At 42.2% G+C, this 20,184-nt stretch overlaps 2 protein-coding genes across 4 annotated transcripts in view; one reads left to right on the top strand and one right to left on the bottom strand.

Annotated features, from left to right (window-relative positions):
* The window catches only part of NEU2 (neuraminidase 2), a 36,214-nt gene that overhangs the window by 6,444 nt on the left and 9,586 nt on the right, over positions 1 to 20,184 (bottom strand). The gene's annotated exons all lie outside the window — the stretch shown is intronic.
* Positions 6,925 to 20,184, top strand: part of NGEF (neuronal guanine nucleotide exchange factor) — a 48,083-nt gene continuing 34,823 nt past the window's right edge. The window contains exons 1-3 of the mRNA XM_015637179.2: positions 6,925 to 7,190; positions 14,924 to 14,981; positions 17,754 to 18,125. Of these exons, the coding sequence (XP_015492665.1) occupies positions 17,858 to 18,125 (268 nt within the window). The 5' untranslated portion in view covers positions 6,925 to 7,190; positions 14,924 to 14,981; positions 17,754 to 17,857. The remainder of the gene's footprint in view (positions 7,191 to 14,923; positions 14,982 to 17,753; positions 18,126 to 20,184) is intronic.

Below are 20,184 nucleotides of genomic sequence, written 5' to 3'. Positions count from 1 at the left end.
TTTATTTTCCAGACTTATCCTTGCAAAGTGTCTTGCTCAGGGAGACTGATGTTTACCTGCAATTCCTCTCCAAGGCACAAGGGAAGCTGCTGCACTGAGATCCAGTACCTCACCTCTGGGCAGGGCTGGGCAGACAGGGAAAGATGAGCACACTGGAAACACTAAGAGAAGGGGGAGTTAAACTGGAGGAAGCCATTACTCATCATTTGCAAGTTACACACTGTAATGATTTCCAAAGCAGAGACTGTTTCCAGCACACCAGAAGAGTCAAAAGAAATAACAGTTGTCAACAAGTGAATTTATGGTGGATTTAATGCCTGGAAGGAGCCCAAGTGGCAGTAAGGAAAAGGTGCTGGTAGACACCAGGAGAGGATACTTGTTCCTTCCACTTCTGTCCTTCAAGGCAGCTCACATGGACTTGGAGCAGGATCAACCATTGCATGTTTATTTTCTTTAATCCTCTCCAAGAAAAGTGAGTAAAAAGCATAACATTTCCACTGGCCTCAGCTTCTGTAAAAACCTGTTCTGAACATGATTAGAACCAAGCTGAAATAACAGCATGTCTTTAAAACAAACCATGCTTTGCATGGTTTTTTTTAAAGAAAAACAAACAAATATGCTGGGTTTGATCCCTTAGTCCCTGTCAGAGAGCTCTATGCTCTGTGCAGCAGGTAGCTTGTTCTTGAATGATTTCAGATAGGTCCCAATAGAACTATCCAACCCATTCAGAGAGACTCTGGGGGAAGAACAATCAAAAAACTCAGAGAGACTCAAGTTCAAAACTCAATTAAAATTCTGCTTCTCAAGGCAAGCATAACAACCCAGGACTGGTCATTCTCTATTCAACATCAGACCTGGACTTACAGTTTTCCAAATGTGTAAAGTCAACCAAGCATTATGCCAAAACACACTCCTTGTCTCACTCAAAGGGAAATAATTTCTATTGGGATATTGCATAGTGGGGTCCCACCCAGAAGTAGTCACGTTCCAGTTGTATAGGGCAAAGAAATAGAAGACCCAGTTTGCTTCTAGAGTAATTGTCACACAGTGCACTTCTGCATGGAAGTTTTCCTCCCTCCTAAGCAGCATGACTGTGCCTGTTTCTGCCGAAGCCCAGCATCAGAGCGCTCCATCTCCAACCTGCTTATCCTCTCAGACCAGACTCTACACTAAATCAAGGCTATGGAATTTCTTAACAAGCCAGGCAACACACATTATTTAGCTGACTAAATCACCCTCAATGTAAAGTCAAAAAGATGTTATCAGCAAAAACTGTCAAACAATAAACCTTAAACAAACTAAAATATTCAGAATTTAGAAGTGAAAAAGACACAAAACTGGAATTACTTTAATCCAGCAGCCAATTGAACTAAATTTTTTAACCACACTAGAAACAAAAACTTTCTCTTGTGGTAAAAACTTAATACCACATTTACAAGGGGATTTTCCATCTCCCCAGTACATGCTTTCCTAAACAATCAGTCAGGGTCTGCTTTCAAACTGTTGTGGCTCAGCTTGGCACTAGCTCCTGTGCCTTAAAGTGGAGATTTTCTTAGCAGGAGAGAGGAATTACATGAAGCACCAGTATTTTTCTTAAAATATATTTGGTGGAGGAACCCACAAACTGCATTCCCTATTTCAACCTATAAAACATTGTATTTACCTTTTTAGTTCCTAGCAATGTCCACAGTTATGAAAAGAAAAAAAAATAAAAAGAAAAGGAAAAAAATACCTTTTTTACTCTGTGTCTTCTGGAAGTCACGTCAAAAGGAAAGAATCAGAACCAAAAAAACTCCTATTGAATTAGACAAAAGGGATGCTCACCACGCTCTTACTAGTCTCCAACCTGCAAAATTGTTTATGTTGGCAGCAATGGCAGCCGTCTTAGATCCCCAGGAAAAGCTATCAGCTGGCATATAAACACAAGCTTACATTTAAATAGCAAACCTGTTTTGCATATAAGGGGTGGTTCTATATGAGCCAGACAAACAATAGGGAAATACTTTTACATTATACTAGTAATTAAGCAGCATATTTCTACCTGCCTGGATTGGCACACTGTGGCACAGCTGCTTGTTCTATACAGTTCAGCATGCTGTCTTATTTCTTGGTGTTCTACTCCCCTGGTGCTGGGGAAGGCAAAGTTCCTCTGGTTGCAGCATGTGGACTCCCAATGCTTTCTCTCAGAGTACTGAGCTCTGGGAAAGTTTGCCTGAAGAACCCACAAAATAGTTATAACCAACAGGTGATGCTGCTGTCAATCTAACACTCCGTCTCCACACACCTCCAATCCATCAACATGTTCTTTCTGGATAAGAAATGGGTTAACACCAAAAGTTCCCAGGCAGGAATGCAGGAATGACATGCTGATGCATTTAGGTGCAGCTCCCAGAGCCTCTTTGGATGTGTTCTGAGGCGAAACTATCCCAGCAGCTGCAGTCAAGGAGCTACTGGGGAGAACCAAGCAGGGAAACGGAGGAGAGTACAAGACTAAGGTCACACCAGAGGAAGAAAGGGATGGCAGCACCCCGTCTCCCAGCTGTGCCAGGCTGGCTGAGAGGCAGCACCTGCAGCTGCTGCAAGTACCCAAGCAAATAATTTCACAGCTACATTGTGCTACTGCTGTCATCTCTGACAGCAGTATCCCATTTCTTGCTGCATCCCTTGCTTTCCCCTTTTCTACTGAGTTTCCATTGTTGCCATTAACACTTCTTGTCTTTGAAGTGATCTGAAAGAATGAGAATAATAATCCCATGAAGAGATCTTGATAGTCATGGAAAAAAGGGTAAGAAAAGTATCCTCATTTGATGGCAGTTGTGGTTGATCTGTGCAAGCCAAATAGGAAGCTGCAAAGAAGTGGATTTACAACCAATCAGCTGACCAACCAAATTAAGGTAATGCTTCTGTATTACTCTGTTTCTCTTGAGCAACTCTGTTGTATGCTTTCCTGTGCCAGCAGGAATGCTCATCTTACCTTGGCAAGCCATCAGAGGATATCAGACTGGCAGAAAACTCATCCAGAAAAAAAATAAAAAGTGAACAGTTTCTGCCAGGTCATTGTCCTGGACTGCGTCAGCAAGAGCCCATCAAGCAGCAGAATCTGCAGTTGGAGCAGGAGCATGAAGCTGCTGACAGGAGGAGCAGAGTCACCACCCAGACTAGCACTTAGCCATTGGATCTGCATTGTAAAACCACACTCCTTGTTTACGAACCTTGCCTAACTGGGCAAGTAAAGTACAGCCTTAATTGGGGCACACGAGAGAAGACCGAAGGCATTTGTATCTCACCTGGAATCAAACAACAGTGATTGTTTGTTGAAAAGTCCCTCCAGAGACAATGTCAATGATATCCTCCAGACACTAACTTTTAACAGTGGCTCCTGGAGAAAATCCAGAGTCAAATAAAGCAGAAGCAATTAATGGAGGAGGAAAAACATTGAAGAGGCTGCTAAGGTGCAGTCTGCCAGAAAGCGAGACATAAATGATTGCTTTATGGATTTCTTCACCTTTTTTCTTCTCCCTGGCTAGCAGCAGTGTTATTCAGGTGATTTTCTGAGTCACACACTTGGCTTCTGCAGCCAGACAACCCATAAATACTCATTTGTTTAATACTAATCACCCTTCCCAGCTGCAACTTAAAACTGGTTGTCCATCTTCTGAGTGGAAGTCCCAAGTGTGGCTTGGTGTGGTGGCAATGGTTCCATGGGCTATGATGGCAGTATAAATACGGCAGAGTAGCTCTGCCTGTGGCCACCTTCCACCTCCCCTTATCATCTGCTCCTCTCTAATTAAGATTCCACACATTCCCCTGCAGCCAGCAGGGGTGCCCCACTTTTGACCCACTCCCCAGAACCAGTCAGTGTCAGACATGTCTGTGGAGAAGCTAACAGGCTAGACAGGCTAAATCTACTCCTAAAATGAAGGATGTGCTGCTTAGTCCTGCAGTGAGGTTAAAATGAGTGAATCCCAGTGCCTGTGCAGTACAGTCCCACAATCAACATGCAGGCACCCCACACTGCTTCCCTGCAGCCACCAACACCGCTGCCAGTATCCAGGCTCCAGCGCTGCTCTTCAGCCTCCAGCCCACAACACAGACCTACCTCTATTTGCAAAACCCCTTCCTTCAGATAAAAGTAAAAGTGCTTTTCCCAAACAACATGTTGTGTTCTGAAACTATTTTACAAAACTGTTCCTTATTAACTATCAAAAATGTATGTCCCACTGCAGACATGCATAGGCTGATCCTCCCTCTTTCCTTTCAGTGTAAATCAAAATCAGTGTCACCACTGAAGTTTGAAAGAGGTTTAGGTCTGAGTAGGATCAAAATCTTCCCTTCTATTGTTCCACACTTACTTCATTGCCCTTATATCTGATTGTTGTAATGAAAACGTTTTTAAAAAGGTTAAAAAATGCAAATAGGGTGTGTGGGTGCATTAATAAGAGGATATAAAAATAATGCAGAAGATAATATAATGGCAGAATCCCTAACAATGGAGCATTTGAAATTGGAGGACCGTGTTCAGTTTTGGGTGCCACGTCTTAGGAAAGATTCAGCAATAGCTGCAAATGGAGGCTGAGGAAAAGAAGTCAGAAGCTAATGTTCCTGAGTGTATGTGAAAAGAAACTAGCAGGAAGAAAAGACATGGCACATCTAGTGAGTGACATGCAGTCCATTAAAATTTTTCAATGTATATTTCCCTTGCAAAATGCTCAAACCTGACTCCATTGATTCCCAACATCATTAGAAAGGCAAGGGTGGCTCAGGTAATTCAGTATTTTTGCTCTGCTGTACAATGTAGCTGCTGTTGTCAGGCAGTTGTAGTTCAAATCAAGAGGTCTGTGGGGTCAGATCATGTGAAGCAGCAATTACACAGTACTGCAAATTTTAAGTTAAAACATTATGTGCTGCTTTCCAGACATTGGGGAACATGGTATCATTGCTGCGGAAGATAAATCTTATAGACCTGGGCTTTGACTAAAAGTCTGTTCTGGCTGGGAAGGAAAAAAAAGACAAGCAAGAAAAAGCCAAAGTAATAATGATTATGAAAGTAACAAGCAAATGCTTGTACATGCTGCTAATGGCAGAGCATTTTGGGAAACAGGGTCCACTGGATGAGAAGACATCCACTGTTTTCTTTTAATACTGATTCTAGTTAGGGAAAAGAGCCTCCGAGCACATTTGAGACCAGCACCCCACTATCCTTACCAACATCCTTAGGTGCAACAGGCATGAGGAGGAGGTTCTCTTTGGGTTTGTACTCTTTCACACTCCACTGACTCCACTTACATTACTTTTGATTTCCATCAGGAGGAGTAAGCACAGAATCCTGCTGCTGCTGCCTCTCTCACAGCAAATACAATTTATTTCCTCACCTTGTGGAAAAAATTGGACAAAATCAAAAAAATATTCCCTTAACTCAAAGGGCAACAGTATTACCCCATAGCAGACCTGTAAGCCTTCTGGCACGCCATGATGAGTCATGGGTTTGTCACAGGCAAGCTTCCTCACCCTGTGAGAGACAACACCCAATAAACAGCCTTCCTATTATACACATTACACCATTTCCCCATTTACTTTGCCCAAAAAAGAAAATACTCTTTATTTTTGTTAATGGCACAATCTATGGGAAGCAAAGGAAGAGAGGTGGTGAGGTTTGAATACAAAAAGGGAATTGTAGAAGCAAGATTTATTTAGCCCAAAAAAAAAACCAAAACAAAAACAAACAAAAAAAAACAAAAAAAAACAAACAAACAAAAAAAAACCAAAAAAAAAAAAAACCAACACCCCACGGAGAAGGAGTTACTGCAGCAATTTAATGACTGGAAAATGTAATAAAAGCATAGTTCCTTGCTTCATGTACTCTGCAGTGCTTGGACACCCAGATAAGCAAGTCTGAAGCACAAGGCTAGCTAGATTCACCCTGGACAACTCTTGCAACAGAGAGGAGCCCAAATTCCACTGCATCCCTCATTCCTGTGTCCTGCCAGCTCTCAGACCAGGAGTGCACAGGCCTGATGGTGACCCTGATTAATCATTACAGGATTAATTGTTGGCAGCCTTCTATGCCCAGGCCAGGCCTTCAGCTGGTATAAAGGAACACTGACACTGGTGATCATGATTCTATGATGTCCAAACTCAGATTAACCCAATCTTAACTCAGTGAATATCTTTCATGGAGTAGGCTGGGCATCAGCTGCATTTTGAAAAGAGTAATGTTGTGACCAATTAAAATATTTTGAAATGAGCAAGACAATTGGCAAGTTCAGTGAACTTCAAGAAGGAAATAAAAACCAAAGAAAAGATTAGCAAATCAAATTCAGCAGGCCATGTGATGTTTTTCTAAGAGTCAATCCAGATGCAGTCTTGAAAATACAGAGCGAGTTATCCGAGGATGAGGGGAAAATTCTCTGCTAGGAAACACTGATCTAAGCAATTGCTATTATTTGTCTTCCTTTGAAGCACTGGGCCTAAGTTGCCCCCAGAAGAGAGACATTCAAATCATAGCAAGAAAGTAGCCTGGTAATAAGGTAAAATATTTTAAGAGGGAAAATTATCACAGGCATTTGAACTGATCCAAAAAGCCTTCAAATAAAACCAGGCTGGCTCTGCTATATCCACCCCAGTGCCCAGGTATGTGAACACACATGAAATTAAGAAATGGCAATCTAAAAATAGTCATAAACATGTAGGTCTTTTCATCTCAAATGGCTGTAAATAATGTAAAGCAAGAGCAGTTTCCCCACCAGTGGGCCTTAAAAATGGAAGCAAATACTATTTACCATTTCCACTTGAGTTTGCAGATTTGGACTGAAGTTTCGCCCAGTTGTTAAAGATTTATACGGGAGGTTTAACAATCCCCTGTCATTAAGCCTCGTCACAAGCAGTGCAAAGGACGTTCAGGGCATATTTGTACTAACTTATCTGGGTAAAGAGAAAGCTGTTCCTTTAAACTGTGTTTGCTGTGACTCTGGAAACTGAGCAAACAAAATCTGAGGGACACTTTACTCTCAAGCAGAACTGACAGGAATGTAAAAGGACTGAAGGACAGCGAACTTCTGTAGGACATACCTGTCTCTGGATTCACAACTGAATTGCTAATCCTTAACTGTTTGGGAGAGTTTAATTCAGACTTTTTGGATGTACCTCATCTCAGTGGCAAACGAGAGACTGGCTCAGCCCCTGAGTGTCAGGTGAGTAAAATCTTACTCTGGGGGGATCCTGGTAGAGGAACTGCCTGAGGAAGAAACCTCAGGCCACAGACAAAGGCACAAGGCCAGTGCCCAAGAAAGAACTGACTTTATTCTACAAGCAAAGTCATACTGAAGGAGTCCTGTGCAAGCCAGAGAGAACACAGTTGTGATACTGTTGAAATACTGGCTGACAGAGAGGAGAGACACCGCTGGCACAACCTGGTAGGCATAAAACCCACCACCCACAGGCAGGAAGCCTAATCAGAGGGGAGACACAGAATTCACAGAATGACATTAATGTGACCAACTGAACAGCAAACATTCCCAAACCAACCAAGCTGTGTGTCTTTTTCCAGGGGCAGCATAAGTTGTGATTTTTCCTGTCAAACATTTATGTGTGATCTTGCTTTAAAAAAATATATAAATAAAGACAGGAAATATGAAAAACAGCCTGTTTTCCTCTTAAGTTCAGGCAGATCCTTCCCCTGAGCCAGTCTTCCCTTTCACTCTCAGGAGGCCAATTGCTGTGAATCCAGTGTAACTGTGAACCCTGTCCCAGCAATTACGTATATTTTTAAATGTGCAAAGTAAACAAGGACTCAAATTTCATAAGAACAAGCTAGCTCTTCTGATCTTAAACTATGTAGATTTCTAGATCTCTTAACTAGATTTGACCATGATAATGGAGCTGTCACTTCCAGATCTAGCTGAAAATAGGAAATAATGAAAGCTACTTAAAATATTTTGCTGAATTTGCAAGAAGTACTAATTGGCTGGCATCCATTTTAAGAGACAGACAGGAATTTTATTCGGGGCCGATTTTCTACAGATTCAAATTGGGACTGTTAAATCTACTTTAAGAAAAACTGTAAATACAGGAGTATGTGTGAAACACCACAGTAACTGCCAGACAAGAAAAACCCAAAGAACCCATTGTCCTACACTGCTATTATTTTGGTGAGGACATTTGCAAGACAATGTAAAATGCTTTAATATTATAATAACCTTCATCTGTCCCTGAGTATGTGGCCAGTCCCTGGGGATTTCCTTCTGAAAGTACCTTGTTCTATGATTTCTATAGGCAATTATCATTTTTCCCCCAGTAATTATTAGAGGAAATAATTCATGTTTCCAAGCAGCACCCCATGGAAACTGCCTCATCATATCTCAAATAAGGAAAACTGACAAGACTCAGTAAATCCTGAAACAATCTGGAAGTCTCATCTCCCTCTTGCCTTCTCTTTCCTATGTGAAATCATCTTGGAAACAGATGTCTGTGAAAAAAACAGGTCAACCAGGTTACTCAATCTGCAAAACTTGGACTTTGCTGTTCCAAAAGGGAGCAATTCCTAAAACAAGAACCCTTTTTAGAAGCAGTTGCAGTCAGCTCAAATAAAATTTAAAAAGAACAACAGGGCCACCGAGGAACTGGAAATCTAGACAAGATGCTTGCTTTTCACTGAAATGAAAATGTAGACTGAAATGTAGAAAACATCAAATGAAAAATAACCAAAACCAAGAGAATATTCAAACAGTTTCATTTTTTCCTTTAATTACAGTATGTTCCAGAATTCTTTTGAACACATCATGGTATCTCATGTCATGTTCTTGCACTTACATTGAGCTCCTGCTCAAGTAACTCAGAAGAAAAAAGACTATAGAAAAATGTGGGAGTCTTCACAAACTATTATATACTGCTCCCAGTCTAGAGATGGGGAACTAAGACTGACATGCTCAAGATTGCCCAGGGAACTGCAGTAGAGCTAAGAAATTACATCTACTCTCCCGGAACCTGATTCTGTGCCACAGCCATGAGATTCACTACTCTCATCCCAGCCTTCCTCTTTCTGTGCTTAAAAACTGGGACTGAAGAAGAGGGTAAAAACTGCTGTTAGAAGGAAAGATCCAGAAGGGAAAGTTTTGCCAGCCTTTCCCAGTGCTTGGGTAAAATGAGCTACAGAATTGCAGTTGTGGACACCACGGCAGTAATTTGAGATGGAGACTCCCTGCGGATATACATGCAGCCAGAGCACTGCACATGTCCCTTGTTTTCCACAGTGCCATGCTGGCTAGTGCTGCAGCTGGCAAATTAGCGCCAAATGGGGAAGGTTGGCGGCTGATTGCCTAAGCCCTGGGCTAGTCCCCCAGGACTGGGAGACAAGAGGCTGCTCTGCATTGGGAGCTCCAGTCCAGCAAACTTCTCTTCCCACCAGGGTCTAAAAACGGCCATTCTGAAAGGGAAGTTTGTGTCCTTCAATGCTGTTGCTAATGAGCTTCCAGAGTTGTGTATCAAGTGCTTTTCCTAAGTTACTAAAGACCCACGCAGTCAGAGTAACAGGCTGTAAGAATACAATCAGCTTATGTCATATTGGAAATTAGCTGAAATTAGCTTGATGCAATCGACAAGGATAGCACGGCATAGCAGCGCTCCAAACCTGCCTGTCTTTTCAAACTAAAACCAGCCTAACAGGATTCTGATTTCTTAGTGACTTCTGGCTTCTTTGCAGATAAACATTTGCAAGCAGATTCACCGAACAGGCACTCCTTGGACCCTCCACCCAATAAACACTGAGGGAGTAAAAAGTGAGAACTCTACTATTTCTTGATCAAGAAAATTAGCTTTCTCTTTCCCTGCTTCTGTGTGGAAGCTTTCAAATGAAAAACCATATGAATTCTTACCGCTCTGTAGTTCAAACAATCACCCATGCTCATTTCTTTCATAACTTCCATAACAAGACCACACTACAGCCAAGCGTCTAATACACAACCAGAAAATGTAGACACAGAAGTGGGAATCAATATATTTTTCCCCAAGAGCAGCACAGGTCTTGTCTCCCCAAGGGACACTTGGCCTGTCTACTTACTACTGAGTCTGTTTTGAAAAGTTTCATCCAAGACATATGTCAATCCTCCTTTTCCAAGTGTCTTAGCATTACTAAACCTCTGCTTTCAGCAAGGCATTATGCCCTGGATATTATTTCTCATACCATGTTTTTGACTAAATAATTTCATCAGAGACTAAAGCTTGATACCTTAGTCCTTTAAGTTTTTTAAGTGAGTTCTACATTGCATACATATTCTGTGGCTAGAAGGCTTCACACAGCCCAAACAGAACAAACAAAAAGGAACAAGGACTTGCAACTCCCACGTGCAATCCTGCAAAACAGAAGAGATCATCAGGCAAACTGCTGAGAGCCTTCCTGTGTACGTACTTGCAGAGTACATGGGTATATCCCGCTTTGAGGCTACATCCTGTGATTTGCCCCTAAGCCCTGAGCTGATAATTGTGTACTCCCCCAGCCTAGGAGATGCAGTGATTTGGATTTTAATTATTCACTTACCTTCCAGAGATAAGCCTGGAAAATCTCATGAGTTTTCAACTATAGCTGCTTAGCAACAATTTCACTATTATCTTCTCAGCAGAAATAAGGAATGGGATGGCATCTATGGCAAGAACATTTTATAAACAGCAGGAAGAAGGAAAGGGGGCTTCCTCTAGAAGCAAGAGTTCCTGTTAGTAGAGAGGCATCAGTGATGTCAGAAGAACAAGGATGAGTTTTAGACATTTTATTTCTCAGGACTCTCTCGAAATCTTCAAGCAAAGATGCATTTTCACCATTGCATGTGTAATAATTTAAGGAAAGGAACAGAAATAAGGTCAGATTTTTGGTTTATTAGCAGAAGCAGAAGAGTTTGTAGATTTCCACTTGTACTCTTCTGTATGATTTAAAAATGAGGTTGACTCCTTCTACACAACTGGAGAGAATGTGTGTGTTTATATAAGTGTATATATGTACATATACATATATGAGTATAGTTCCAGAGGTGAAATTCTTTAACACCTATGCTATTGCCTGTGGCTACATCTACCACATGAGACCCAGGAGTTGAAGCATGGAATTCAGTGAGATAAGGCTGGACCACTCACTGAGCCGCATGGATTGAGCAGGGATGACAATTAGTGGCATATAAGAAACCACATCTTTTTAGATAATTATTCTTGAATCATAAAGAATCAATAAACAGTGAGAAAGATAAACATCCTGCAGCAGAAAAATATGCAGCTTTTTAGTGTTCTTTATTAAGTATATATTGAGATATATTAGTTAATTTACACAAAGTAGTGAAATAGTCCATGTTTCATCCAGAGGGAATTGTATGAAGGCATGTATTCTCTTCTGTCAGGTGTCGTAATATTTGTAGAACACACTTATTTGGTGGTCCTGTGGACACATGGCTTACCTTTATGCATAGAACTACCCACAGTGCTAGACTTAATTCTAGAAACAGTTTTAGATCTAGTGAGAACATTTGAGTTATTTTTAGCTACTTTAAATGTACTGGTTTCTCTCTCCATCCCCATTCACTTGGTCTCAGGGTTTCTAAAACACATGGTTTGGAGGATTTATTATATGGGTCCAATGTATTTATTTTTAGTCTCTGAAGTGTTTCTAAAAGAGGTTCTCTGTAACATATGTGCAAGACAAAAAGGATTTTTTTTTACACAAAAGTGTAATGAACTATGTAATTCTGTCTTGGTTTTGCTTGCTATAAATAAGGTACCAGCACTAAATCATGGCAATGGAACCATTATGTTAGCTTCCTCAGCTGAAAGACTGTGTCAAAACTGGAGTGGCTGTAGTTTGATTCTGTTAAGCTGGGTTATAGAATTCAATTTTATTTACAAAATAAGTAGAAAATGTTTAATTTCTGGAAACGTGGGGTCAAACTATTTGATATTCTTTCAGCCAGCATTCCCAAACCTATTATCTAATTTTCTCTGGCTTCTACTGCAAACCTCTTTGGTCCATGTCGTACTCTCTGGTCAGTCTGTTCTCATGCTCCACCTGTTTGTCTCCACCTTTGTGCCTTAATCAAATAATACCTTGGCCTTGCACCTAAATAGTTGAAATTCCTGTGGACATGGACAGGTGATTAACTGTCTTTTGCCACTACCTAATAGAAAGTGTCAGGATTATAAACACTTCCAAGGATGGCGATCCCAACCAGGAGCAATGAAAATATAAATATTTGTGTAGTCAGGCAGCTGAGGGCCATGAGAACTTTAGAGTAAGATGTTACCATGCCCATACATCCTTCTGCTGGAATTCAGTCCCCCTGGAGCAGGGATGGCTCAGCAGGACATGTGAGAGCACCACACACACTGGCTCCAAGTCTGTGCCTTCACCTCAGCCACTGATGAGGCTAAATGAATTCATAGCTGCATCTGCTGAGAGCTAAATCTACCAGAGCCTAGGGCTGAGTCTGTGGGTGTTACTATTCCCCTGACTCAGACAGAAATATCTCCCAATGCAAAAGCAGGCCTGAGCTTGTGTAGAGCCCCAGAGCCTCTGTCAGGGTCCTCTCACATGTGGCACTCCTTAAGGGTTTGGCACCCGCATGAGCAAGAGCGGCTGCTGATGAGTAAGGCCTGCTGCTAGATTTTGGAATGTGCTGCCTACCAGCAGAGCTGGGTTTGCCTCATTATCATGCAGAGCGAAAGAGTTTAGAAATGACATTCCACTCCAATTAAAACCAAGTAAGATGGACAAAAGTCACTGCCTAACACATGAGCAAGGATGTAATGGGGGACTGGTTCTGGTGGGAGACAGAGGTTTGATTTTGGCTTGCACAAGACTTTAAGAAAAGCATTTTAAAATGAAACCATTAAGATGCAGCTAAATTGGCATTTGCATGTACATTCAGACAGTATTTAAAGAAAAAATATTAAAGGAGCCATGTTATTTATAAGGGCTTGAAGTCAAAATTTTGTCTTAAAAGAGCTCTATCTGGTTCATCAAATATACATGAAAGGTGCATCCCTATATTCAGCATGCCAAACCTTCCAGATGAGTCATTAATTTGGCTTTTACACTTGAAACAACTTCAGCACATAAAAAGGAAGAAAATATTATAAAATTTTCTGCCTTTCTACAGCACAAACACACTACAGCAAAAACAGCAATTTCTTCATTGAGCCCCAAAACAAAATGATGTGCAGGTAGACCTCATTTAAAGGAGCATCCAGCCATGGATGGATTAGAGCTGATGGCAAAACTAACACAGCACTAGTTCCTAGGTAACTAGTTAGTAGTTATTAGGTAACTCAGAGTAGGGGTTCACTGTCCTGTGTGCTGAGAGCACCCACCTGCATATTTTGAGTGGACATATCAATACTGTTATCTTGATTGCTGGTGGTGGTAAGGACACATTATACAGTCAGACAAGGGCAATTCTTCTATATCGTTATAGAATATAAAAATATAAAAATATAAAATATCGTTTGCCTATATTTGTCCCTATATAGGCAAACGATTCAGTCAAGTTGTATTCATACCTGTTATTTTCTACTTTGAAATATCCCTGAGTCACACAGCTGGAGATTTCAGTCTGTTTCTAATATTAATTAAGCAATCTTCATTACTCTCCCAGGCTGGGCACTAGCGTTGTATAATATCAGCAAATTGAGCAGTTTTAATTTCAAAATCCTTGTGTTAACTTCCTTATTGCAGTATTTAACACTTTTCAGTCAGCCAATACACATCCCCACTTTAAAGGGGAATTAGGAATTTATTGAAGGACTGGATTCACCAGTAAGAAGAGACACCAGTCACCTCCTGCACCCCTTCCATCGCAGGGAATGCTGAAAGCAGGGAGCCAAATAAGTCCCACATCCCACACAAATTATTGCCTTGTGGCAGTATAAGAGAGGGTGCAGAAAAAATCCTCCCAGAGGTACAGGCTGTCAGATCAGGGCCAGCACCAGGCACACCAAAATAGCCCATTATCAAGGACAGCAAAGTACTAGGGGGCAATCCATGATCCAGCTGCCTGTTCTGCTGTGCTGGAGCTCTGGAAAACTGCCGCTGAGAGAGGGGCCAGGGTGTGTGGAGCAGCAGGTTTGGCAGGGAAGAAGGTGGCTCATTCCAGCAGCTCAGACACCACTTGCACCCCTCCTGTCTCAGCAACAACTGAGACAGCCAGCCTGGCTTTCCAGGGCTGCCAGCCCCCAGCAGCTCACTCTGCTACCAGTGCCCACCAGGGCTGCCACCAGTGACAGACCACACAGTCTGCCTCTGCCACGATTCGTTTAGCTGTGCCTGCCTGGCACATCGTGGGATGAGATAGAGATGCTCAACTGATGCCAGAATGTACCTCCTGCTCCAGACTCACACATCAAACTGCCCATAATAAACCCATTTGAAATACTTGCAGGTCTACAAAGCGTCAATCTCAGTTTTCAGACTACAGCCGCTACTAAAAGCACCCTTATCTTTAATTAGCCCTACCTGGTTAACAGAAGTTACACCTAATACACCTTTGATACAGCTGATACCCTCCATATCCCTCTAAGTCCACTCTCCTTATTATAGTAGTCACATCCACAGCTAGCCTATGCCTTGAAAACACCTCTGGTCCCACTGTCCCAGGGGCAGCAGTGCTCCCTGTTTCCTACACACATCCATGAGTCCAGAGCCACACTGTTCTAGGAACCTCAGTCCCTTTTAAGCTTGTATTAGCATCTTAGCCAACATCCCTGAGTTCAGCTGTTCTTGTACAAATTTATGGCATTTGCTGGTAAATGCCAGTTTTTTACATAAGCAAGTAAAACTTCTATATAGTCTAGTTCCTGGAGTCTGGATTATGTGTGAGTCAAAACGCATATTTCTAGTGTTGCTGTAAGTGCATCACTTGCTGGTTTCACTGTTGTCATCTTTCCCTTTTCCCTACAGACTGCTGCTTTGGTCTCCATGAGCTCTGGGCAAGTGTTTGCCTGCAAAGCACATTCAGGTGGGTGGTGACTCAAGCCATGTGATTCTATGGTGGCATGTGAATATACCTGGGAGGGGGTACTCCTGACAAAAGACGTGGCACTCACCTACCTCTGACTATCAGAGATGAATACCTTCTTAAAAAATTTTCTACACTCAGACACGGGTAGTTAAAGTCCACACATCCTTGAGCCATTCTCTGTCACTGAATAGTTTGTCTGCTACCATAAATATGTAATACTAAATTTTAATGCATCCTTTAAACATATCCCTAGTTTTTTAATACACCTAAACAAGTGGAAAAGTCAGGACTATTTGATTGACATATCAGTAAATGGCTTCTCAATACTTTCTTAGAGTATCAGTTTTGGAATCAGAAGTATTAATTTCAGAAATGCATTCTGTTCTTGAATTCTCCATTGAAGAAAGTAAAAAACAGTATATCTTGTTTATAACCACTACACTAAATGAGTGCCCCTTCAGCCTCTCCTAGAAAAAATGAAAGTCTCTCTCTCATCCATTGCTATCTTCAGTTTTGATCAAGGATCTTGTTTGTTAGGGACTGATTGAAATTTATCAGGATGGGAACCCTTCACACCTCTGATGAACAAAAGAGTGAGTATCTGGCAAAGATAAGCACACAGGTTTGCCAGGGGTACTGAACACATTGATAAGTCTTTGGGTAACCCAGCTGAGTGTCACCTGGCCATGCAGGGGGCTCCTTCTCTTCCAAGGGTCTTTGTAAAAGCCCAACAATGACACCCATGTAGTCTCATATTCAGAAGTCAGATAGGTAAAAGGGGAAAACAGTCTTCTCCATGCACATGTGTGCATCTCTTTGCCTAATGATCCCTTTGGACATTTACATGGTTTTGAAACTACTCATGACTGGTGAGCAGCTCCTGTGAAAACTTTATCTATATTTTATTGAAAACACCAGCAGCAATTTGCAAAGCATTGCAAGTTACGTCAGCTTTGCAAAGGTCGTGAGAGAGACAGGCCCTCTGAGTCACATGGACAAGGGGTGGCCATTTGAAGCACAGAGGAACTTTGATGTAGAGAAGATTGTTACAGGTTCATCTCCTCAAATGTCAAAGCTTAAAATAATCTATAGAAGAGAAATAAATAAAAATTTAGCAATTTTTAGAGTTTGGGATTAAGTAGGATTACAGCTGTAATATTAATTGTAGTCCAGTTAGAAGATACACTTCCATCACAGTTGCAAGGATCAAGCCCTTAGGGCTCTAGTCTTGGGACAGAAAGAAAGACACAGGAAAAGAAATAGCCTCTCCTTTCATTTCAAACTGTCTCCAACAGCAGCTGTTTTTATTCCGTTGTTCCACACACCCACAGAAAAAAGAAACAGGCTTAGTGATACTCTGTACCTCAGAGTAGTTTGCAAACCAAAGTTAACACCACCAACAACAAATAGGTCCTTCATACACTTCCATTAACACTGGAAACAGTCCCAGAGCAACCACCATAGTTCCAAACAGTCCAAAAGGCAGAACTGAAGTCAGGATCCAAATTTAGAGCTGCATGCTGTGGTTCAGGCTATGAAAGAAGAAAGCAGGCTTTCTCCTCTGCAGAGCCAAGAAGCTTACGCCCAGCGCATGATTTCAGGGAGTCACCTTCTCTTTATAAGGATACATCATAGCACCTTCAAAAATATTGGAAAGCAGAGGATTCACAGTTGATGTCCCAGGATCTGCTGGAGTGACCCCAGGGACAAGCAGGGGAAATATCTGTGGAACATATGGGTTCACAGAGATTGCAGAAAATCCATAAAAAATTTGAAACACTTTCTTTCTAAGCTATCTTGTGTCTTGGATATTCTGTAACATAACAAACCAGTGATACATGTGACTTCTTAAAACAGTATCTAACTAATCCACAGCGCAGTTTTATGCCCTTCTCTCAGCCTGCTGTCAATTTTATATTCACATTTCCTATATAGCATCTCTTTCTACTACTCATGACAGCCCCATCAGTCACAAAATCATGTTATATACTCAGAAAGACTTTGACAGCTGAAAGAATTCAGCAAAGGACCAGAGAATGCTTAAGTAATCTGTTCACATTTTACCCAGTCCTGCAAAGGCTGAGGGATCAACTGATGTTTTGCTGTTGTGATGTGCCTAAAAATTCTTGGGAGTCCTGGCATAGTCCACATACTGACACACAGAGCAGAGGATTTTTGTGCTGAAGTCCCTGTGTCCCTGAGGAGGTACACTGGCACTTGTGGAGAACTCTGGGAAAGGAAATCAAGCCCCTGCACTATATAATCTTGTCTCTTCTACCTTCATGCTTGACAGTTACGGATTTTTCTTTGCTTACCTGCACAGCAGGTGTAAATGGTGTTGATAAGTCCAGCCCTGTAAAAGGTATTAATTCTTCTATTATATGGAGAAGTACACAGATAATAGACAGATTTACAGAGCTTTCTCTTCAGCTTTTACCTCTTATTCCATAATATTTTCACCCTCATATAAAAGGACACAGCCGCTATCTGCTATACACTCTAAATAACCAGTAATAACAAACCAAAATACAACATTTTTCCAGTAATATCTGCCATATGTCATGGAATGACAACCATTTGATATAAGCATATCAAAGCAATGTTCAGGTCATTAGAATAAGGCTTGTAAGGTGATGAGCTCAGAACGATCTCCTATAAAAAGTCCTGTAAAGTCCCCGTCATCCTAAACAGATGATGGACTATGGCCTCTGAACTTAAAAGAACTTTGTTCTCTCTTCTCCTGTTACGTTCTGTTTTGTCTGTCTCCAGCTCTAATTCAGATAAAGCTGATGGAGTTGTGGAGGCTACCTGCCTTGTGCTGCGCTGCTGCTGATCCACTGTCTCAGTTGCCATAGAGACGAGCTCTGGAAGCCATGGAAGAGCATGGGAGAGAAGCCACCCACAGGCTCTCCACTGGTGGGCTCTGGCAAGGCCATTCTCAGCAGGTACTAAGAGAGTCAGGTTCGGTCTCTGAAGGTGAGGAAGAGTCAACAGGTGCTAACCCAGTGACACATGAGGGGGACTTGCACACACATTACATTGCTATTCAAAGAAATTCCAGGTATTACCGATCCATGAGGCTGCCAAACAGAGGGAAAAGGAAGACTTCAAGAGAGACAATGCACGTGCATCATGCCACAGGTGAGTACTGACCCAAACAGCATTATGCTGCTTTTTCCTGTGAGATTAGGAGCTAGAGGAGTCAATAGAACAGAAGAAGGACAGGAAGATAGAAAGCAGCTCAGCAGTCAGCACAAAACAGAACAGCCCTGCCCTACAGCACAGCAGGCAAAGGAGTGCCATTCTTCTTTTCTCGGCTTGGAAATGTAGAATGGTTGGATGTTTAAAGACACTTCATGACAGAGAATCTAAACATATGTGGGACTCTGCACTGCCACCCCTCTGCTTTCTAAGAGAAAAATAACTTAGACATGAAGTTGTCGATGAAGTAGGGACCTCTTTAGCATACAGAAGTTACATATTCAAAATGTAATGTCATTACATTTTGTCAGTAAAACCAGAGGAAGTGGCAATGGTTCCTTACGAGGGAGGAACAAGACTTCTGTGAAAGTGCAGTTAGTGCTACTTTGCACAGAAGAGAGCTGTAAGAAACACCTAGGCTCCCTTTAACAAGGAGGCTGAAATAACAGGAACACCATCCAGAACGTGCATGCATTCAGCCATAGCTTCAGTAGAAAAGGAATGAATTGGCTTTCCCTGAGTATGAACAGTACACAGCATGACTACAAGGCCAGGCTGGAACCAGACATCTTTCAGGTTTCAGGGCTGGAACCTTGTCTTAGTTGATGTCTGTGAAAGAAGCAAGAGAAAGAAGAAAGAGAGGGCTAGGAAAAGAGCTACTGCAACACACTGAGAAGCACTGAAAACCAGGCTGCATGAAGGAAATTGAAGTTCTTTTAATCTAAGTCCTAAATGAGAGAGACCTGGAACTGGAAACATAGAAAATGCCCTTTGCTTCCATCTCCCAGGTGCTTTGAGAAACTGAATTTTAAAACTCCTTCCCAGCAAAGTTACCTATTCTATCTTCAGGCTATAATCTAACAGAATCAATGCACTGGACTATGAACTTTGGATAGCTGTATGAATCAAAATGATACATCACTGTTTATGTTCAACTGCTCTGCAAACCACTGAAAGCTATTACTTTGATATGTAACAGTCAAGCCACCTCTTGAAAGTAGACCAAGTTCTTTAAGAAAAAAAAGACATGCTCCACCCCTCAAGTAAAAGAGGTGTGGGAAATGTCCCCAAGAAAATAAGTGTATCCCGCCTGCCTCGCCAATGCTACTTCAGCAGTATAAAGGTCCATTCAACTCCGTGGCATGGACAGACGGAAAACTCCCTCCTTTCTCCAAGTTTCCAAGCAGACAGCAGCAAAGAGCTCCTGTTTAATATTCTACTACCGTTGCAACGAAGTTTGTGGACAAACTGAGTGTTGCCTATGCCAGAGCAGAGCTGGTCTCCACCCTGCGGGTGCAAAAAGGACCGGAGCAGCCGCGCTCTGCCCGCCTCCCAGAGCACTGCTGCAGAACTAGCACAGCACAGCCCCGCCCTCCCTCCTGCTCCCGGCTGTCACAGCGTCCCCACAGCTGCCGGGGAGCTCCTCACCCCTGCGACCTGCAGCTGCCAGTGCAACAGCACCGGCACAGAAAGACTCACCTTCTTCCTAGACCTGCAGCATCATGGCATCAGGACATTGGCAGAGGAGGACATCCCTTATATCTGGCCAGTGTCATTGAGGAAGGACAAGCTAAGAGAAGGGCTTCTCTCTTAGCAATTCATTAGAGCATCCACGAGGCTGACCTGTGCTTCTCGGCCACTCCCCTCCCTATATTACCACTGCTGAAACAGGATTGGTTCCAAACAGGGTTTTTCCTTCCATGTCTGCAATTGTTCAGCAAGACACACTGGGAACGTGTCTTTTCTCCAGTCTGTACAGCAAGACCTGGGCTAGGAGCAATAGTTCTTTCTCCAAGGTAACTAGCAAGTCCTCCTCAGAGCTACGGCCTTTAAATCCAGCTAGGATTGTGTAAGCAGCATTTCTCTCTCTCTATTTCCCTGAAACCATTCCATCTCCCTGAAACTGGACAGAGGGTGCTTCTAAACCAGCCTCATTTGTAGCAGGAACTTAGGACAGCATTTGCTGACATGCTTGGAAGCAAGGGATGGGTGAGTTATT

The sequence above is a fragment of the Parus major genome, chromosome 9 (assembly GCF_001522545.3).
Source record: "Parus major isolate Abel chromosome 9, Parus_major1.1, whole genome shotgun sequence".
Taxonomy (NCBI): Eukaryota; Metazoa; Chordata; class Aves; order Passeriformes; family Paridae; genus Parus; species Parus major.
The sequence above is the reverse complement of the archived record's forward strand: the minus strand, read 5'-3'. Positions and strand labels throughout refer to the sequence as shown.